We start from the raw sequence: 16036 nt of genomic DNA, 5'->3' as shown, positions 1-16036 counted from the left end.
GTGAGTGCGCCGCCTGGCTGGGCGGGCCGGGAGGGGCCGAGTGTCCCGGGACCCTGCGCGGCCCGGCCCCGGAGGCCCGGCTGCGGGCGCCGGGAGGCCTGGTCCCGCCGGCCGGCAGCAGTCCCCTCCCGGCCCTTTCCGGAGCGGGACGGAGTGGGCGCCCGGGGCCGGGCGCCTCCTGGGCCTTCGCACAGGCCTGGCGGCCCCCTACGACCCCACCCGAGCATCCTAGTCATTGTCTCTGGACACCGGTGCCCGTCCCTCCGCCGGGGTGCGGGTGGGCGCGCCGCGGGCTCGCCCGGGCGGGGACTCCTCCTCGGGCCTGGCTGGCGCCGAGTGCGGGGCTGCCCTGCTTGGGGCGTGGGCCGCGGGCCGCGGCGGGCCCGGCTGAGTTGCAGGGGCCAGGGCGGGGCGGCTCGGTCCCGGGCCGCGGGAACTCTTTCTGGCCGGCGCCTTCCCAGGGGGCTCACATCCGCCAGGCACTCCCGGAAAGAGGGGCCCCTCCTCCGCCCGCCGCCCGCGCGTGCGGCCCGGACCTGTGTCGGGAGAATCAGCCTCCTCAGAAGGCTGGGACCTCACCACGGGCCCAGGGGCAGCCTGCGGGCACGTGAGGCTCCCGTAAGCCCAGCTCCAACCAAGGGGTCTGCGTCTGGTTTTGTTTTGTTTTTCCCTTCCGAGGCCGAAGGGACCGCTGCTTGGTGGGCTAAGGGACGGTGGCGGGTCTGGCAGGAAGGCCCCGGGGCGGGGTGCTTGGAGAAGGCGGGTGGTCCCTCCCCGGATCACACTATGCAGAACTGTTTTCCGCCCTGCCCCGCCCAAGCACAGACCAAAATACCGGGCCTGGCCTCTCCCCTCCCTGCCTGCTCTGGAAACCCAGCTGGTCAGAGCCACTGCCAGGGGCGGCTGCAAGGACGGGTGACAGGCCCTTGCTGATCCAGCGTGGGCCAGACCGGTGACCTGTCCCTGCCCTCCCAGTGGAGCCTCCTAGGGAACTTCCGTCCACCTGTCTCAGAGAGGATCCGTCCTCACTAGCCAACCAGGTGAGCGCGGGGTGGGGCAGGTGAAAGTTCGGCTCTGAGTGGTGCTGTGTAGTCTGGAAACGTAGCCTGGGGCACTCAGCTGCCATCTGTGCCCCAGGGCCCTCTCCCCCCACCCCAGTGCGGACACCCCACAGGAGAGCAGGGAAGGGGTCCCTGGGGTGCCACTTGGGAGCTCCTGTAGCTTCACATCTTGCTGGGGCTGGCGGGACCGCCCCCTTTCCAGCAGAGAGGACCAGCAGAGGAAGTACCCCCAGGTCTGGGGGATGGGTTTCTGCGGGCTCCGCATGCCCAGAACCGCCTGTTCTCACCCTGGTGGGGAGGAAGGCAGGCCTGGCTTTTAACAGACACCTGAGGGGCTTCCCTGAGGCCATGGGGCTGGTAAGGGGCAGGTCCGTCCATCTGTGAGTGGCCTCCTCCTCCCCCCCAGCAGCCGGTAGGTGCCTGCCAGCCTGCCGGCCTGTGATGTGGAGCCCCGGGAATGCTGTGTGTGTGTGGGGAGGCGGGTGGGGCCTGCATGAGCTCACCCTGAGGTACCTGCTGGGGCTTCTGACCCTGGCTGCCAGCAGGGGTGAGTCAGCCGGTGACGGCTGGAATCCTTCATGGCCCTCTGGTGCCCTGGGCTCTGGTCAGGGGAGCCAGGCCCTTCGGCCTTCAGCTTGGCTGTGGGCACTAGACATCCGCCCTGGCTGCGGTGGGGGGTGGGAAGGGGGCTCCCGAACTGCCCCTCCAGGAAGCGTCCAGGTTCTCACGGATGCGTTGCCAGGACCTTCACTCGGGGCCAGTGGTGGGCTTGGCTTCAGCCAGGGGCTGGCCTGGGTGCCTGTGTCCCCTCCTACTGACCTCCCCTGGCCTCTCGGCCCCAGGATGGGGGAGTTCAACGAGAAGACCACGTGTGGCACCGTCTGCCTCAAGTACCTGCTCTTCGTCTTCAACTGCTGCTTCTGGGTGAGGAGTGGGCACCCCCTCCCGCTGGCCTCCGCCGCTCCCATTCCTGGTCCTTAAGGGGAACCCTGGCCTGGGGGCGGGCGTGCCGACCAGTGTGCGCTGCCCACAGCTGGCTGGTCTGGCCGTCATGGCGGTGGGCATCTGGACGCTGGCCCTCAAGAGTGACTACATCAGCTTGCTGGCCTCGGGCACCTACCTGGCCACAGCCTACATCCTGGTGGTGGCTGGCGTTGTTGTCATGGTGACCGGCGTTCTGGGCTGCTGCGCTACCTTCAAGGAACGGCGGAACCTGCTGCGCCTGGTTAGCAGGGCACCGGGCTGCTGGTGGGGGGGGGGGGGGCGGGCGCTGGGGCCCCGGTGAGAAAGGGAATGGTGGGGGTCGAGTGTGACGCCACAGGACAGCCTCTGCGGTGCTCACCTGTGCCAGGGGTGGGGGGCATCCCTGCATCCCAGCTCGGCCAGCCGAGGGGAACTGTCAGGGAGTGCCAGCACCCACCCACTGCCATGAGCCCTCTGTGGCCACTTGGGATCTGAGGTTGGGGGCTCTGCTCTGTCGTGCCTGGGCGCCAGGAGTCCTCACGGGACAGGGGTGTCTGCGCCCAACCCCAGCTAACTGTCCCCGCCCAACCCCCCCCCCGGCCCCCAGTACTTCATCCTTCTCCTCCTCATCTTTCTGCTGGAGGTCATCGCTGGCATCCTGGCCTACATCTACTACCAGCAGGTGAGGGGCCTAGACAGGCCACACGGGGACGCACACACGCGGGGACACAGACACACACGCGGAAACGTGCCCGTGCAAGGGCACAGATGGGCACATGTGAGACAGGCACACACGCTTGGAAGGACACACGCTCCCCCTCCCCCATGTTCCAGAGGCCCCTGGGGGGCAGGGGCTCACAGTGCGGATGGACAACTTGCCTGTAGCGCCCAACAGGCCCACTTGGGGCTCATGCAGGGAGGAAGGTGTCCATGGGACCTGGAGCTCCCTCCCTGTCCTCAACCCTGTCCACGGCCACCTGGGACACTTGTCCAGCCCAGCCCCTCCCCAGCCAGCATCTGGCCCTAGCTCTGCTTGGAGACCCTCCCCCCACCTCCCCCCGGTCTGTCCCTGCCTCCACGTGCCCCAGCTTGGAGGGTCTTGGATTGTTCTGCTGAAGCTGTCCCCTCACCCCCAGCTGAACACAGAGCTCAAGGAACACCTGAAGGACACCATGACCAAGCGGTACCACCAGCCAGGACACGAGGGTGTGACCAGTGCGGTGGACAAGCTGCAGCAGGAGGTATGTGGGCACCACGGGGGTGGGTGTGCACACCCCTGCGGGCCCCCCGGGCCCCTGAGGGAGTCCCTGCCCCAGGGTCTCAGCCCAGGCCGCGTTGCCGCTGCAGTTCCGCTGCTGTGGCAGCAACAACTCCCATGACTGGAGGGACAGCGAGTGGATCCGCTCCGGCCAGGCGGGTGGCCGCGTGGTTCCCGACAGCTGCTGCAAGACTGTGGTGACCGGCTGCGGGCAGCGGGACCACGCCTCCAACATCTACAAGGTGGAGGTAGGTGCCTGGGCTCCCCGGTGAAGGGCTGAGGAGCCGCAGCAGCCCCCGGTGCTGGGGGCCCACCCGAGGGGCCGGACTCGCCCACCTTTGGCACCTTACCCCTCCCCCGCCAGGGTGGCTGCATCACCAAGCTGGAGACCTTCATCCAGGAGCACCTGAGGATCATCGGGGCAGTGGGCGTTGGCATCGCCTGTGTGCAGGTTCGGGGGGGGGGGGGCGGCGGGCAGGCCCCCACGGGTGCAGGGGACACGGGCGGCTGGTGGCCGTGCCCTGCTCACCCCGGCTCTGTGCCGCAGCTCTTCGGCATGATCTTCACGTGCTGCCTGTACAAGAGCCTGAAGCTGGAACACTACTGACCCTGCCGGGCGCCCCGCGAGTGCCGCAGCTTTGCCGCCTGACTACTGAGCTGACACTACTGATGGCCCCAGGGCCAGAGTCCCAGGACGCTGCTCCGTACCCTCTCCCCGCTCTGCCAGGGAGGTGGCGTTCTCACGTGTGCACCCCCGTGCCGCCACCGTGACCTCTGGGGACCCCCTCCCTCAGAGGGAGCTTCAAGTGCCTTTCTCTCCAGACCAGAGGACTGAGGCGGGGCCCTCCGGCTGCGGGGAGGGAGGAATACTCTGCCTGGTGTGGGGACACTGGGTTCTGACAGTCAAGTCCCTCTCTGCTTCTCCTGTGGGGCTGGGGCCCTGGGACGGGGGGGCCACCCCCCATGCCTGTGCTCCGCCAGAGGGGCTGGTTTGGGGTGAACTGGGTAGAAAGGGGCTGGCCCCCCCAGGGTGCTCCTAGACCCCTGGACACACCTCTGCATGGTGGTCAGGGCATTGCCGGGTGGGGGCAGCCGCAGGCAGAGTCCCAGATGCACCTGCCGCTGGGTTGCCTACCGCCACCCCTCCCACCCCCCAGCCCCGCTCAGGAAAGCCAAGCGAGCCCGGTCCTGTCCTGCAGGTCCTGTATCTGCCCTCCCAGTCAGGCCTCTGCTGCCCGAGCCCCTGCTTGGATTCCCCGCCACTCCCCCCACTGAAAGGCCACAAGCTCACTTGTTCACGATCACCTCCCCTTGGCAGAAGCAGGGGGTCGCGGGTTCACTCACTGCTGTATCACAAATGCCTAGAACTGCTGCTGCCATGTGACAGGCACTCAATAAAAGTTTGTGGACTGAGTGGGCTTACTCCGTGAGCGACAGACCTGGTTCTGGTCCTCAGGGCCTTCTCCCCAGCAAGGGGGACAGAACCCAGTCCCACAAGGGGCCAGGAGGGCGCATCCTGGTGGTCCCAGGCAGCCACGTGGGAGCCAAGGACTGATGGGACTCCAGGGCCGAGAGGCCAATGGCAGGGACAGCTGAGCACAGGCTGCTTGCGGAGCCTTGCCGGTTCTGGGACGGAAGAACAGTGGTGTGGCCAGAGCCTCATAGAGGCAACAGAGGCCTCGAACGCTGGTTTCTAAACCCCCTTCTGGCTCACGTAGGGATTAGGAAAGGGGGTGTGGGCTCAGGAATGAGGAAGGAGGCCCGAGCTTTGGCAGAACATGAACTGGCAACAGAAGCCAAGGCTTAGGCCGTCTCCCCTGGGCAGACCCTACCTTCCTGCCACAGGTGTGTTTACTGGTTCTCAGAGGACCCCGTGTCAGACATCTGGGCAGTGGGGCTGGCCCTGAAGAAGGTGCCAGAGAAAGTTGCCTCTGTTTCTCTTAACCACAGGCTCCTGCCTTCCGCCTGCCGGAGGGCACCAGGGTTTGCCGACTCCCGTCCAGGGTGATGGCTGCGGGCTCTAAGCCTCAGCCTGAGCTGGAACAGGACGGAGGTCCCCGGAAGACAGCTGTTCGGTGGGGCCACAGGATTAAATGCTAGTGCCCAGGGCCCTGGGAGCTTGACCGGCTCTGACACCCAGCAGAGCCTCCTAGGCCCACCCTCAAGCTGCTGTGAGGTTCTCAAGGGTGGCAGTGGAGGCTGGGCCCTCCCCCTGCAGGAACATGGCCAAGGGAAGGAGCCTGCTGGGCTTGGCTGGTGCCTAGAAGCTTCTGGCAGCAAGACCCTCTGGATGGGCAAACTGAGACACAGCAGGCACTCTATTCAGGGCCCAGGAAATCTGGTTGTTGAGATCCTGGGAGGGGTTTTGGGGAATTTCTGTGCTAGGTCTAAGGAGCACCCGGAACATGGGGGTGGGGATGCCAGTGTCCCCTGGCCCCCTAACCCAAGTGCTGTTGGCCGTCTGTGACTTTGTTGGGCTGTGAGAGCCCACACTCCAGGAACCCCCCACCCCCGGGCTGAATGGCTGTCATTTGAATGGCTCTTCCTGCCCCTGGGCAGTGAGGGCCATGTCCACCCCTAAGCAGCTTCAGGCATGAGACAAGGGAGTCCCACAAAACCAGGCCAACCGTTAGGACCTTCTTGTTGTTCTGCAAAGACCTTTACTGGACGGTTCCTTCCAGACTGGAAGACACACACCCGCAGGCAATGCACGGGCATGCTCCAGGCTATCCACACCTCACAGGGAGGAACTCTGGGCAAGACTCTGCCGGCCCCTGGTGAGCACAGCGGGCGGGTGGGCTCCAGCGCCCTCACTTCTCCAGAGGTGCATAATTGAGCAGCTTCTCGATCAGGTCCACGTGGGCCAGCAGCATGCGACGGCAGCAGTAGCGCTTCAGGCCAAGTGCATCCAGAGCGTCCCTGTGGGCAAGGACAGCAGGCCGTGCTCTGTTCATCCAGGCTCTTCCGGGCAGATGGAGGGCCCTGCCCAGGCTCGGGCAAGCCACACTCGGCTGCCGTGGGATGGTTCCAGCTCGGCTCCACAAGTCAGGGAGGGAGACTCCAGGAGCACCGCCCCACCCCCCGTCTCTGTCTCATTTCTCAAGCCAGTTAGAGTTGTCAATTTTGCCAGGGACTGAGCCCCAGTCACCCTGAACACTGCTCCGGAGGTGGCAGGTTGGGACAGAGCAGGCCAGGTTGGGAGGTCCCTGACGGTGGTATGCTTGCAAGGGGGTCCTGTGCAGGCTACCAGCCACTCACTCACACTCTGGACATTGGAACAGACTCATTAGTACCCGACATGAGCACTCAGCCCATCCCGGGCCTCCGCATTCATCCAAAACATTCAAACCCCAGGCCCCGGGGGGTTTGAATGTGGTCAGGACAGGGGACTGTCCACACAGGAGCCAAGAGTCAGACTGTAGTGGCAACAGGGATTCAGACAATATTGTGGTGGTAACTGCAGTGTTAAGGAGCGAAGCCAGAAAAGAGCCCCCGCCGCCCAGCACAGCGTGATACACATGGCTATGTGGCCAGGAAGCTTGTTCTATATCCCCAAGGGGCAAATGGTTTTGCCAAGACACGGGGGTGGGTCTAACGGCAGAGAGAGGAGAGAGAGCAGGAGGACAGGGAGGAAGCTGACGACTTAGGTGCCATGACTTGCCAGGGGATACCTAGAAGTCCCCAAGATACCGGCGGCTTGATACCCAACTCCCCTCCTCTCCCCGAACTGCAAGGAGGGGGTGGGCGTGGGGGCGGTGGCAAGGCTCCAGTGAGAACACATCAGTGGAGCAGGGTTGGGAGAGAGCCTAGGGGATGAAAGCTCCCGAAGAGTCACCTATGTTGATACAAATGCCCGCTCTCACGCCGCCAGGACCCGGGACCCCGTCCCGCCGTTCCCTCGCCCCCGCGCCTAGCAGCAGCCCACCCGCAGACCGGGACCCCTGACCTCGTCCTCCGCCCCTTGTCCGCACGCGTCACAGATCGGGACCCCTCGACCCCAGAGCCCCACCCCCCGCCCTTCAGTCCGGCAGGCCGGGACCCCTCGACCCCCGTTCCCCACGCCCCCACCCGGCCCGGCGCCTCACCCCTCGGTGTACTCGGCCTGCAGCAGCCCCAGGTAGGCCTCCCACTTGTTGCCGACGATCTTCCCGCAGGTGAAGCAGCGCACGGGTATGATCATGGCGGCGGCAGCTCAGCGCTCGCTAGGTCTGATGTCGCCGCGCTTCCGCCGCGGAGCCAGCCCCGCTTAGGGCGCGTCCATCGCCGGGGGGGAGCCCAGCCCCGCCCCCGGCCGCTCCCCAGCCCACCCCGCCGGCCCGGGGCCGTCGGCGTCCGCTTCCCCCCGTGTCCAGTTCCATTCGCGTGGACCGGGGGTTCCGGGGCCCGCGCGGCCGCGGCAGGAGCAGGCGGACCCCCCCCCCGGCCTTCTCTTTGGTACATCCCGACCTACGGCGTCCCTAGAGGGCCCAAAGGCCCCGACGGCGGCCGTTCGCCTTCCTCGTGTCCGCATGACTGACAGCTGCGCGGCGGGCGGACCGCGCGCAGGTACCGAGTCCGCGCGCGGGGGATGAGGCCAGGGTCCCGCCCCCCGCAGCCCCCCAGCCGGGTCCGGGAGCCGAGTTGAGCTGAACCCGCGCGGAGTTGGAGCCCCGAGCCTAGCCGCAGCAACAAGTGGCGGGCTGGGGGCGCGGCGACCCGCGCGGCGGGGGTGGGGTGGGGTGGGACACGGGGGGCAGAGAGGAGCCGGCCGGTGGGCGGCGGGGACCTGCCGCGGCGGGCGGACACGTACGGGCTTTCCCGCCGCCCCTCCCCGCCTGGAGCCGCTGCCCGCGCGCGCCCGGGGGTCTCTGTGGCAGAGTTTGGCGGTCCCATCCTCAGCCGTGGCCTGGCCCGCTCGTCCGCACCGTGTCGGTCCCGGCCCGGCGGTAGCCTGTAGCCCCGACGGCGGGAGGGCGCGGCGGACTCAGCGGCAGTTCCTCTCCCCCCAGCGCTGCAGCGATCCGCTTCGGCCCGCGTCCCCCCTCCCTTCCTCCCGAAGAAGGGTCTGGGGGTGGGGTGCGGAATGGGTCTGCACCCAACTTGGGCCAGTGCTGGGTAGCCTCCGATCTGGGGACGTCGGGCCTCTGAGGACTCGGGAGAGGGGGGAGGCTGGAGAAGGGTGGGTGGTCCGGGAGGGCGTCGTGGAAGAGGTGCCTTTTGAGCTGAACTCGAAGATTTCACGGGGGTGAGCCTGAGTGTGTGTAAGGGAGTGGACTGATCCTGGCAAAGGGAACCCTTGGACGGAGGCCTGGAGGCTATACCTGCGCGACAGCTCAAGGCCACAGGTTTGTGCTAGGGCCAGAGGTGGAGCTAGGGGTGAAGGGGCAGGAGCCACAGAGGATTTAGAGGAAGGTCTAGCTGTGTCTCTGGAAATGGGGTGGGTGACGTGAGCTCCTTGATCTTGGTGTGGGAGATGGGGAAGAGCAGTGTACGGTGAGAGGCAGGGAAGGCTCCCTGGAGGAGGTAAACTTTTGGGCTGTGGGGGATGGATGTGTTACAGAGTAGCACCTGTGACGTAGGTGTATATGGGGAGGGGCTTGTCAGGGTCCCTGGCCTGGGGCCTCTGGATCTCCGGTAGGGGTGAGTAGGGCCTGTGCTGAGTCCCGGGCATCAGCTAACTCTCCTCTCATGGGTGGATGATGGATTCTGGTCTTAGTTGAGGGGCAGGAAGACGCAGGGTCCCCTGAGGCCTGGGTGGGGCTGGCCAGAGCTGCTGCCTGCCTGGCGTCTGTGCCCCCACCTTTGCCTGGGTCCTGGATAGTCTGCCCAGTGCATTTGTCATCCCGCACGCGGCCACGTGCGGAGCCACGAGTGAGGCCACTTCCCTTCCCAGTGCCCCCCCCCCCCCCCGCTACTGGACGCACATCCTGTCCCTGGACAGAGGGGCAGGATTGGGGACCTTGAGTTACAGTGGCCTGGGGGCAGACCCAGGCTCAGCTGCAGAGGCTGCTGGCAACTGTGGAGGTGAGGGACACAGGGGAGGGGATCCAGGCTTCAACTGGGTGGACCTTGGGGAGCTGGTGGGGGTGGAAGGCTTCCTGGAGGAGGAGCCCAGGGCCTGCCCCACCCATGCTCCTACCCGGATCAGTTGTTTACTCTGAAAGAGTGAGGGGAGTGAGCCTCCCGCCCTGATCCTGGCTGGAGCCAAGTTGACATTCCTGGAATTCTGAGAGCTGTGTGTAGTTTTGGGGGTGGTGGTGGCCTCCTCTCCCCGGGCTCCTCCCTCCAGCTCTCTGACTTCCGAGGAGAGGAGAGGCCACGGGGAGCATCATGGCTGCCCCACCTTAGCCTGTGTGCCCTCAACATAGGTGTTCACGGAGGCCCCTTCGGGCGTTTGATCCTGTCGTCTGTCTCTACTCTGCCTTGGCTCAGCCCTGACCAGGGGACACTGGGGAGACTCAGAGGTCAGCCCTGCCCCCTGTCCCCTGCCTCTGTCGTGGGTGACCACGTTCCTCTGGTGTGTGTGCCATGGGCCAGGCTCTCTTCAGAGAGGGCAGGAGGGAGCCATGGGGGCCTAGGGCACTGGTGGGAGGTGGGGGGACCTCGCTTCTCCTCTCGGTGTGCAGTGTCAGCACAGATGTGGCCCAGGCCTCCGGCCAGAGAGAGTGCCAATTTCTTGAGAATGGGGCATCCTATCCCCAGTGGTGGGAGGCATAGGGAGGGAGGAAGGGAGGGCTGTGCTCACATGTGGTTGGGAACCCGTGAGCCACATTTCCTGCTAGAAGAGGGTCACTGCAGGGCACGGAGGGGACAAGGAGAGATCAACGGCTGAAGTTTTTGCTGCTGAGAGGCTCTGGCCTGGAGCATTGCCCTGTCAACAGGCCAGCCGCAGGGTCAGCTTGGCCTGGGAGTCAGCTGGTCCTGAAATCAGTTTCTCCATCTGTAAAGTGGGTGGAACCAGAAGCTGCCCAGCTGGAGGGTCAAAATCCTGACCTTGCAGGCCTGGCCCCTGGCCCCTCTTGTTTGGGTGGATGTGTGCTCATACAGGGGTGCGCAGGGCGGGTTGGGGTCCGTGAACATACATGCTCCGATGCCTCCCCAGGGCCAGGCGGGTCGCTTGCCTGCTGTACCCACACTAGCCCTTGGCCCTGGGGTCGCAGGGGTCGTGAGTGGTGCCATTTGCAGGTGTGCTTGAGGCTGGATTGGCCTTAAGCTGACGACCGCCCCCCCTCTGGACGAGCCTGTCTGCCAGCTGGGCTGCCTGGGCCCGACTGGGGCTCCCTGAGGGTCCTGCTCCATCTGGGCCTTGGTGGCTGGGAGCAGGGGTGGGCACACACTTGGTTACCAGAGGCAGGAGGCCCCCAGCGCCTGTGGGAGGTGGAAGGGTGTCCCCCGCCCTGGGTCCTAATTGTGTCCCCTCCACCACCACCTCCAGCGGACCTGAGGGTCAGGGGGAGGGGGAGAGGAGCAGAGGTGTGGGGGGAAGACCTGAGGTTGGGGTTGGCCTTGCTGGGCCCAGGAGAGCCTGGAGGCCCCTTGGTGGCCTCTTCACAGGGACCCCTCCCCCGGAGCCGGTGTCTCCGAGCCCCGGAGGCGGCTGCAGTTGGGGGGTGGGGGGGGGTGGCCTTGCCTGGGCTCCGTGTGGGGAGGGTGTGCAGGGTGGGGGCCCGGGTGGGCGTCGGGCCTGCCGGGCTGGGTCAGCAGCTGGACGGCTGCCAGCACAGGACTGTTTGTGTTGGCCTCCGGGCTCCTCCAAGCTGCCTCCGAGCCTGCTCGGCCGGGGGGGCCCCCCTCCCCCCCGGGCAGGCCTCGGCTCTGCTCTCCCCGCCGATCTGCCTCTGCTGGGGCTCTGCTGCCCGGCCAGGCCCCTGCTGCCTCTCAGCTTCTGGGGCTCAGGGTGGGCCGCGCCACTGGCCCTCCCCCTCCCCCCTCCATCTCTGTTTCGGCTTTTGGGCTCTGCTCGTTCCTCTTTGAGTGGACTTTGGTCTGGCCAGGTAGGTGCCCACGGCCTTCTCATGGCTTAGGTTCCCTTGGGGTCCCTCACTTGCCCTGCAGAGTCGAGAAGACCCAGCCCAAGATCACCAGTGTGTTTGTCTTGGGGCTCTCCCTCCGCCCGGTCCCTGCTGCGGGTTCCGCTCTGGGGGATGTGGGCGTGCAGACCCTGCGTGCAAAGGAAGCCCAGAGCAGGGAATGGGGAGGGAGGCTTCCTGGAGGAGGAGGCTGGGCCTGCGGAGAGACGGAGACAGCTCCGGTCCTGGTCCTGTTCAACCCCTGTGACCTGCCCCAGCCACAGGGTTCTGCCTAGGCTGTCCTAGGTGGGAGTGGGGGGCTCTGGACTCATGGAGGACACTGTGGGGCCCAGAAGGGCTAAAGGTCATTCATGGAGGGGCCCGGGCTGCCTTGGGGGCGAGGGCTGGGAGTGTGGCTGCGCAGTGGTCTCATCCAGCCTCAGCTTTGTGTTGGCTGTGGGACTTCCTCACGTAGGGGCCCCAGGAGGGTTGGGGGGGGGGGGCTGCTGGTGGATCTGCCCTTTAGGCCCTGCCCAGGAGGCCCTTCTGTACCCCCCACCCCCACCCCTCCCGGTTCCCAGGTCTTGGGGTGGGGGCATGGTAGGGTATGATACATGCGTTTTAGCTTCTAGAATGTTGCTGTGGGCTTTGGGCTGCTTCACCGGGCCTGAAACCCCTCCGTGGACGCTTCATTCCCGGGCACGGGGACTGCTGAGGGGCTGGGAATTGGTCTGCTCGTCGGCCCCAGGCACAGGTCTGGTGGACTGGCGGGCAGTGGGTGGCCCACGGAGGACGGGCGTGAGGGAGCGGATGGCCGCCATGGTGCCGTCCCCCCTTGGGCTGCCGAGAGGACCACCTGCCCCACCCCCCAGGCTGCAAGGAGCACCTGGTCTGAGGAGGGAGAATTGGGGGGCCCGGCTGGGATGCCCTCAGAACCGCCCCTCCCCACCCCGTGTGACCTTGGAGTCCCCTTCTCAAAACCCTGGCTGGTGGGGGAGGACAGGACCCTCCCGCGAGTGCCGATGGCAGATGAGCGGGCCTGGTGAGTCACCCCCAGCTGGCTCTGTGGGGAGAGAGTGAGGCTGGTGGCTCAGGGAAGGAACGGGCGGGGTGCAGAGCGTCTCGGGGGAAGCGGACCCCGAAGGCTGACCTCAAGGGGGGTGGGACAGCACGACATGGCCCGTGTTGTGCTTGAGTTCCTGCTTCTGAACACGTGTGTTCTCCGCGCGTGGCCCCCGCACGTGCTGTGTGTGTGTGTGCAAGCCTGCGTCTCAGGACGAGCCACCCAAGGTCGGGAGCAAAGCCCTATTTGACACCCACCCCCGGCTGGTCCCCGGAGTCTGGCAGTGCGCCCCCGCCCCCTAGCTGCTCTCGCCTGCCCCCGCAGGGACCTGGTCCTGAGTGGAGGGTTGCTCTTAACCCCCCAAGAGCCTGTCCCGTTTCGGGGAGCCCCCACGGAGGGCGCGGTGTGGCCTCCATCGTGCCCACCTTTCTTTCCACAGGGCTCCCGCCCGCCTTGGCTGTATTGACCGCAGGCCGACCTGCCGGCTCACTTTCAGGAGAATCAAGCACCAGCCGGCTTCTTGTCTGTGGCAAGCTCAGGTATGTCACAGCCCGGCTGAGCAGTAGGGGTGCGGACCTGGGCTGCCTCGTGGTTTCACCCACTCCTGGCCCGGGGGCCTGGCCAGCAGGATGCTCTCCGGGTCCTTAGAGTCTGAGCCAGCCAGATGCCGTCTCCTGAATGTGTCTCATTGGGGCCCCGCCTGCTGGAGGAAGGGGACTCCTACTGGGGAGAGGCTGGACTTCGGGGACAGGGTCCCCCCTACCTGGCTTCAGCCCTGATGCATGCGTGTCCTCATTCCAACTGGCCCCAAGACCCTTGGCTGAGTTTTCCAATGTCGTTTCAGATGGACTCTCGTCACCTGGGGGGGAGTGGGTGTAGGGTTTTGTAGATGGGATGTTGTGGGGGACGTTGGGACGGTGACAGCTGAGTGAGATAGTGAGATAGAGCTGGGTGCTGGGGCCCAGTGGGGGAACCCAGGCTGTCCCCCGTCTGCCCCCTGCCCTGCCCCGCTCCAGCGTGATGGGGGGGTGGTAGAGAGGGGAGCCCAGGGCTCCATGGGGAGTCCCCCCCCCCGCTCCCCCCCCCCCCCCCAGCTGTGGCCAAGGCCACTTCCGCATCCTTGGAAGCCTGGCCCAGGGAGCCAGGCTGAAGGAAGGCTCCGGCCCTCAGTCCCTGTCCCCACACATCTCTGGCCCCAGCCTCCTTGGGGACAAAGCTGACAGGTTGGCAGCAGATTTATTTCGGCCCCTGGAGGTCTGACTGTGCTTCCCTGAGTTGTCTGGCCGTGGCGTGCAGGGGTGATGCATGGGTGGGGGGAGGTGGTATCTGTGTGGGGCATGTAGGGTGAGGTGGAGTCACGCCCGGGTCCTCCCTTGGCCCACCTGCGCCCACAAGTGCACTCTGAACACCCAGTCTCACGCGTGGGCCTCCCTGAGTGCCCACCCTCGGCCTGGGCTGTGGAGCTGGCTGACTTGGGCCAAGGGGGCACGGGGGTCTCCAGGCTCATCGGCTGCCACTTGTTCCCTGGTTTCTGTAGGGCCTGGGGCCCTCCACCACCTGCTTCTCCACTGGGACCCTGGCACGTCACTGCTGTGTCCCTTTCGTGGGGCCCAGACATGCCAAAGAACTCTGGGAAAAGAAAAGGGTAGAGGGGCCATGGGAAACCCTGGGTGGGCCAGCAGCGTGAGACAGGCAGAGACTCTGGGACTGTCCTGTCCCCACTCCCTGCCAGCGCCAGCTCTGCTCTGCGGGCAGAGCTGCGGTTCTCGGAAGAGTCGTCAGGGGGCAGCAGAGGGTTCATGCTCGGGGGCCTCAGGGCCCAGCAGGGCTGCCAGAGGGCACTTGGCCTGCAGCCCTCCAGACAGTCCTGCTCTGGCTGCTGCACAGGCCCCCAGACCCGCTGTCTCCCGCACCACTCAGTCTCTAATTTGTCACCTTGTCAGTGTCACTCCCCACCCCCCTCCCCTGCACCCTTGCTCCTACTTTCCCCTTCCCTTCTCTCCTGACTCCTCCTCCTTCCCCTGTCTCTCCCGCCCCCTCCTCTCTCTCCCCTCTGCTACTTGACTCTCAGGGACCTTGAGCCAGCCCTTCCCTCTTTGGACTTCAGAGTCTGGGACCGTCCCGTGGGGGGGGGGACACTGCCAGTGGACTCCCATGGCCACCTGGTAGGCCTTGACTGCAGCCCTGAGCCCAAGGTGTAGGACCCACATCCCCCAGGCCCAGAGCCTTGAGAGGCGGGGGCTCAGCTCTCCTTTGGCCTCTGGGGTGCAGGCCCAGGGTCAGATAGGGAGGAGGCATCGGGCTTACATGCTGATGCGTTCCCCCCCCCAAACACCAGGGGGTCCCAGAGACCATGCTGCCCCCACCAGTGGGGTGAGCCGTGGGGGCGCAGCTGGGGGGGGGGACAACTGTCCCCATCTGCCATTGGGGGTGTGTGTATGCACCTGTAGACAGTTCCTGGTACGCGTGTCTGTACACGAGCACGTGGCACATCCAGAGTGACAGGCTAGTGTGCACACCAGCAGTGCAAGGGGCACTAGTGCACGTTCCAGCGTGTGTATGTAAGTCACCCAGGGAATCTGTGAGCTTGGCTCGGGCCCACGTCTGCGTGCGAGTGTGGATGTGTCCGGGAGGTGCAGGGCCTGACTTCCAGGCCAGGTTGGTGCACGATGAGCTGTGAGGCCCCCTTCAAAAATGACCAGTAATGCCAAGACAGTGGCGCCAGGGCATCAAAGCAGTGAGGGGCTCTATGTGGCTGCGTGTGACCTACGGCAGGGAAGCCGAGGGCCAGGGCAGGGGGTCTGCCCTCAGCAGCCCTGCCAGCACACCCTGGCTGAGTTGAAGGAGCAAAGGGCCGCGGAAGTGGGGATCCGCGCCTGTTTTCAGGTGCCCGGTGATCACCCACACCCACTTGTGTGTTCCCGCCCCTCTCTGTAAGTCTGAAAGCCTCCCCACGGGTCTGGCCGAGTAACCTGCCCTCCTGGGCACCCTTCCCACTTGCCCTCCCTCGTCCCAGCCCCTCTGAGGGGCTCGTCCTTTAAGTCCTGCCTCCTGCCCCAGCAAGATTCCCTCCCTCTCCCCCCCCCCCCCCCCCCCGCCCAGGTTGGGTACCCCAGGCTGATTCCGGTGCCCACAGACGCCTCTCCCCATCCAGGCTGTGAGCCGCCCGGGTTTTGGGGTCCCCGCGCGGCCGTCACCAGCCCGGGCTGGAGGTGAGGGATGCTGCTTGGAGAAAGCACACCCCAGGGCGTGCTCGGGGCTACATTGTAAGGCGCTCTCTCGCTGTGGGAATCAAAGTCGAAGCCGCCCCAGGTCACCACCAGAAAGCAACTGGGCCATCCCTTCATTTGCATAGCGCTGTGGTATCTCGAGCGCGGTCGGGGGTCTCCAGGCCCGGCGTGGGGGGGGGGGGGTGGAGGGGAGGGGAGGAGCAGAGCGGTCGCGGCGGAAGGCTGGTGGCCTCGTTCCCGGGGCTGAGCGCTGCCGCCTGGGCCGTGGCCTTCGGCCCCCTCCAAGGCTGCCCCTGCCCTACGAGAGCATCTTCCTCTCGAGCCCGGGGGACCCGGAGAGCCAGGGGCGCCGGCGCGGGCGGAGCGGCCGGGGCCGGGGGCGGGGCGGGGTCGTCGCCCCGGGAATGCGATTGGCGGGCGCCCGCGGAGCAGTAGGATTGGCGGGGCGGGGCGGCCTGGAGGGGGGCGGAGGG

General features: G+C 66.3%; 4 protein-coding genes across 10 annotated transcripts in view; 3 read left to right on the top strand and 1 right to left on the bottom strand.

Moving 5' to 3' along the window:
- Positions 1–399: 399 nt before the first annotated feature.
- On the top strand, positions 400–4696 carry CD151 (CD151 molecule (Raph blood group)). 2 transcript variants are annotated; one of them, XM_040464235.1, is made up of 9 exons: positions 400–618; positions 826–1040; positions 1904–1985; positions 2095–2286; positions 2632–2706; positions 3161–3265; positions 3372–3530; positions 3647–3733; positions 3830–4696. In XM_040464235.1, the coding sequence occupies exons 3-9, from the start codon at positions 1905–1907 to the stop codon at positions 3887–3889; spliced, it is 759 nt and encodes a 252-aa protein (XP_040320169.1). In that variant the 5' UTR covers positions 400–618; positions 826–1040; position 1904; the 3' UTR covers positions 3890–4696. The 2 variants fall into 2 exon arrangements, with proteins under 2 accessions (XP_040320169.1, XP_040320168.1); XM_040464234.1 differs by having other exon boundaries at positions 400–1040.
- Positions 4697–5911: 1215 nt separating this feature from the next.
- Positions 5912–7556, bottom strand: POLR2L (RNA polymerase II, I and III subunit L). The gene is made up of 2 exons (XM_040464243.1): positions 7368–7556; positions 5912–6201 (listed from the first exon to the last, which is right to left on the bottom strand). Exons 1-2 carry the CDS (start codon positions 7460–7462, stop codon positions 6093–6095), a joined length of 204 nt encoding a protein of 67 aa, XP_040320177.1. The 5' UTR covers positions 7463–7556; the 3' UTR covers positions 5912–6092.
- Positions 7557–7692: 136 nt separating this feature from the next.
- The window catches only part of TSPAN4 (tetraspanin 4), a 22080-nt gene continuing 13736 nt past the window's right edge, over positions 7693–16036 (top strand). Inside the window, exons 1-2 of one of the 6 annotated variants that reach the window (XM_040464237.1) lie at positions 7693–7827; positions 12773–12872. The gene's annotated coding sequence lies outside the window, so the exon portion shown is untranslated. Of the gene's footprint in view, positions 7828–8402; positions 8607–9169; positions 9286–9545; positions 9726–11234; positions 11256–12772; positions 12873–16036 lie in introns of those variants that run through there. The other 5 variants (XM_040464240.1, XM_040464238.1, XM_040464241.1 and 2 more) reach the window with 5 other exon arrangements.
- LOC121022781 (uncharacterized) overlaps positions 13055–16036 on the top strand; it is a 19560-nt gene continuing 16578 nt past the window's right edge. The window contains exon 1 of the mRNA XM_040464233.1: positions 13055–14107. Coding sequence (XP_040320167.1) covers positions 13639–14107 — 469 coding nt within the window. The 5' untranslated portion in view covers positions 13055–13638. The remainder of the gene's footprint in view (positions 14108–16036) is intronic.

Source organism: Herpailurus yagouaroundi, unplaced genomic scaffold (assembly GCF_014898765.1).
Source record: "Herpailurus yagouaroundi ecotype Mexico unplaced genomic scaffold, PumYag 438, whole genome shotgun sequence".
Lineage (NCBI taxonomy): Eukaryota > Metazoa > Chordata > Mammalia > Carnivora > Felidae > Herpailurus > Herpailurus yagouaroundi.
This window is presented reverse-complemented; position numbering and strand designations above follow the sequence as displayed.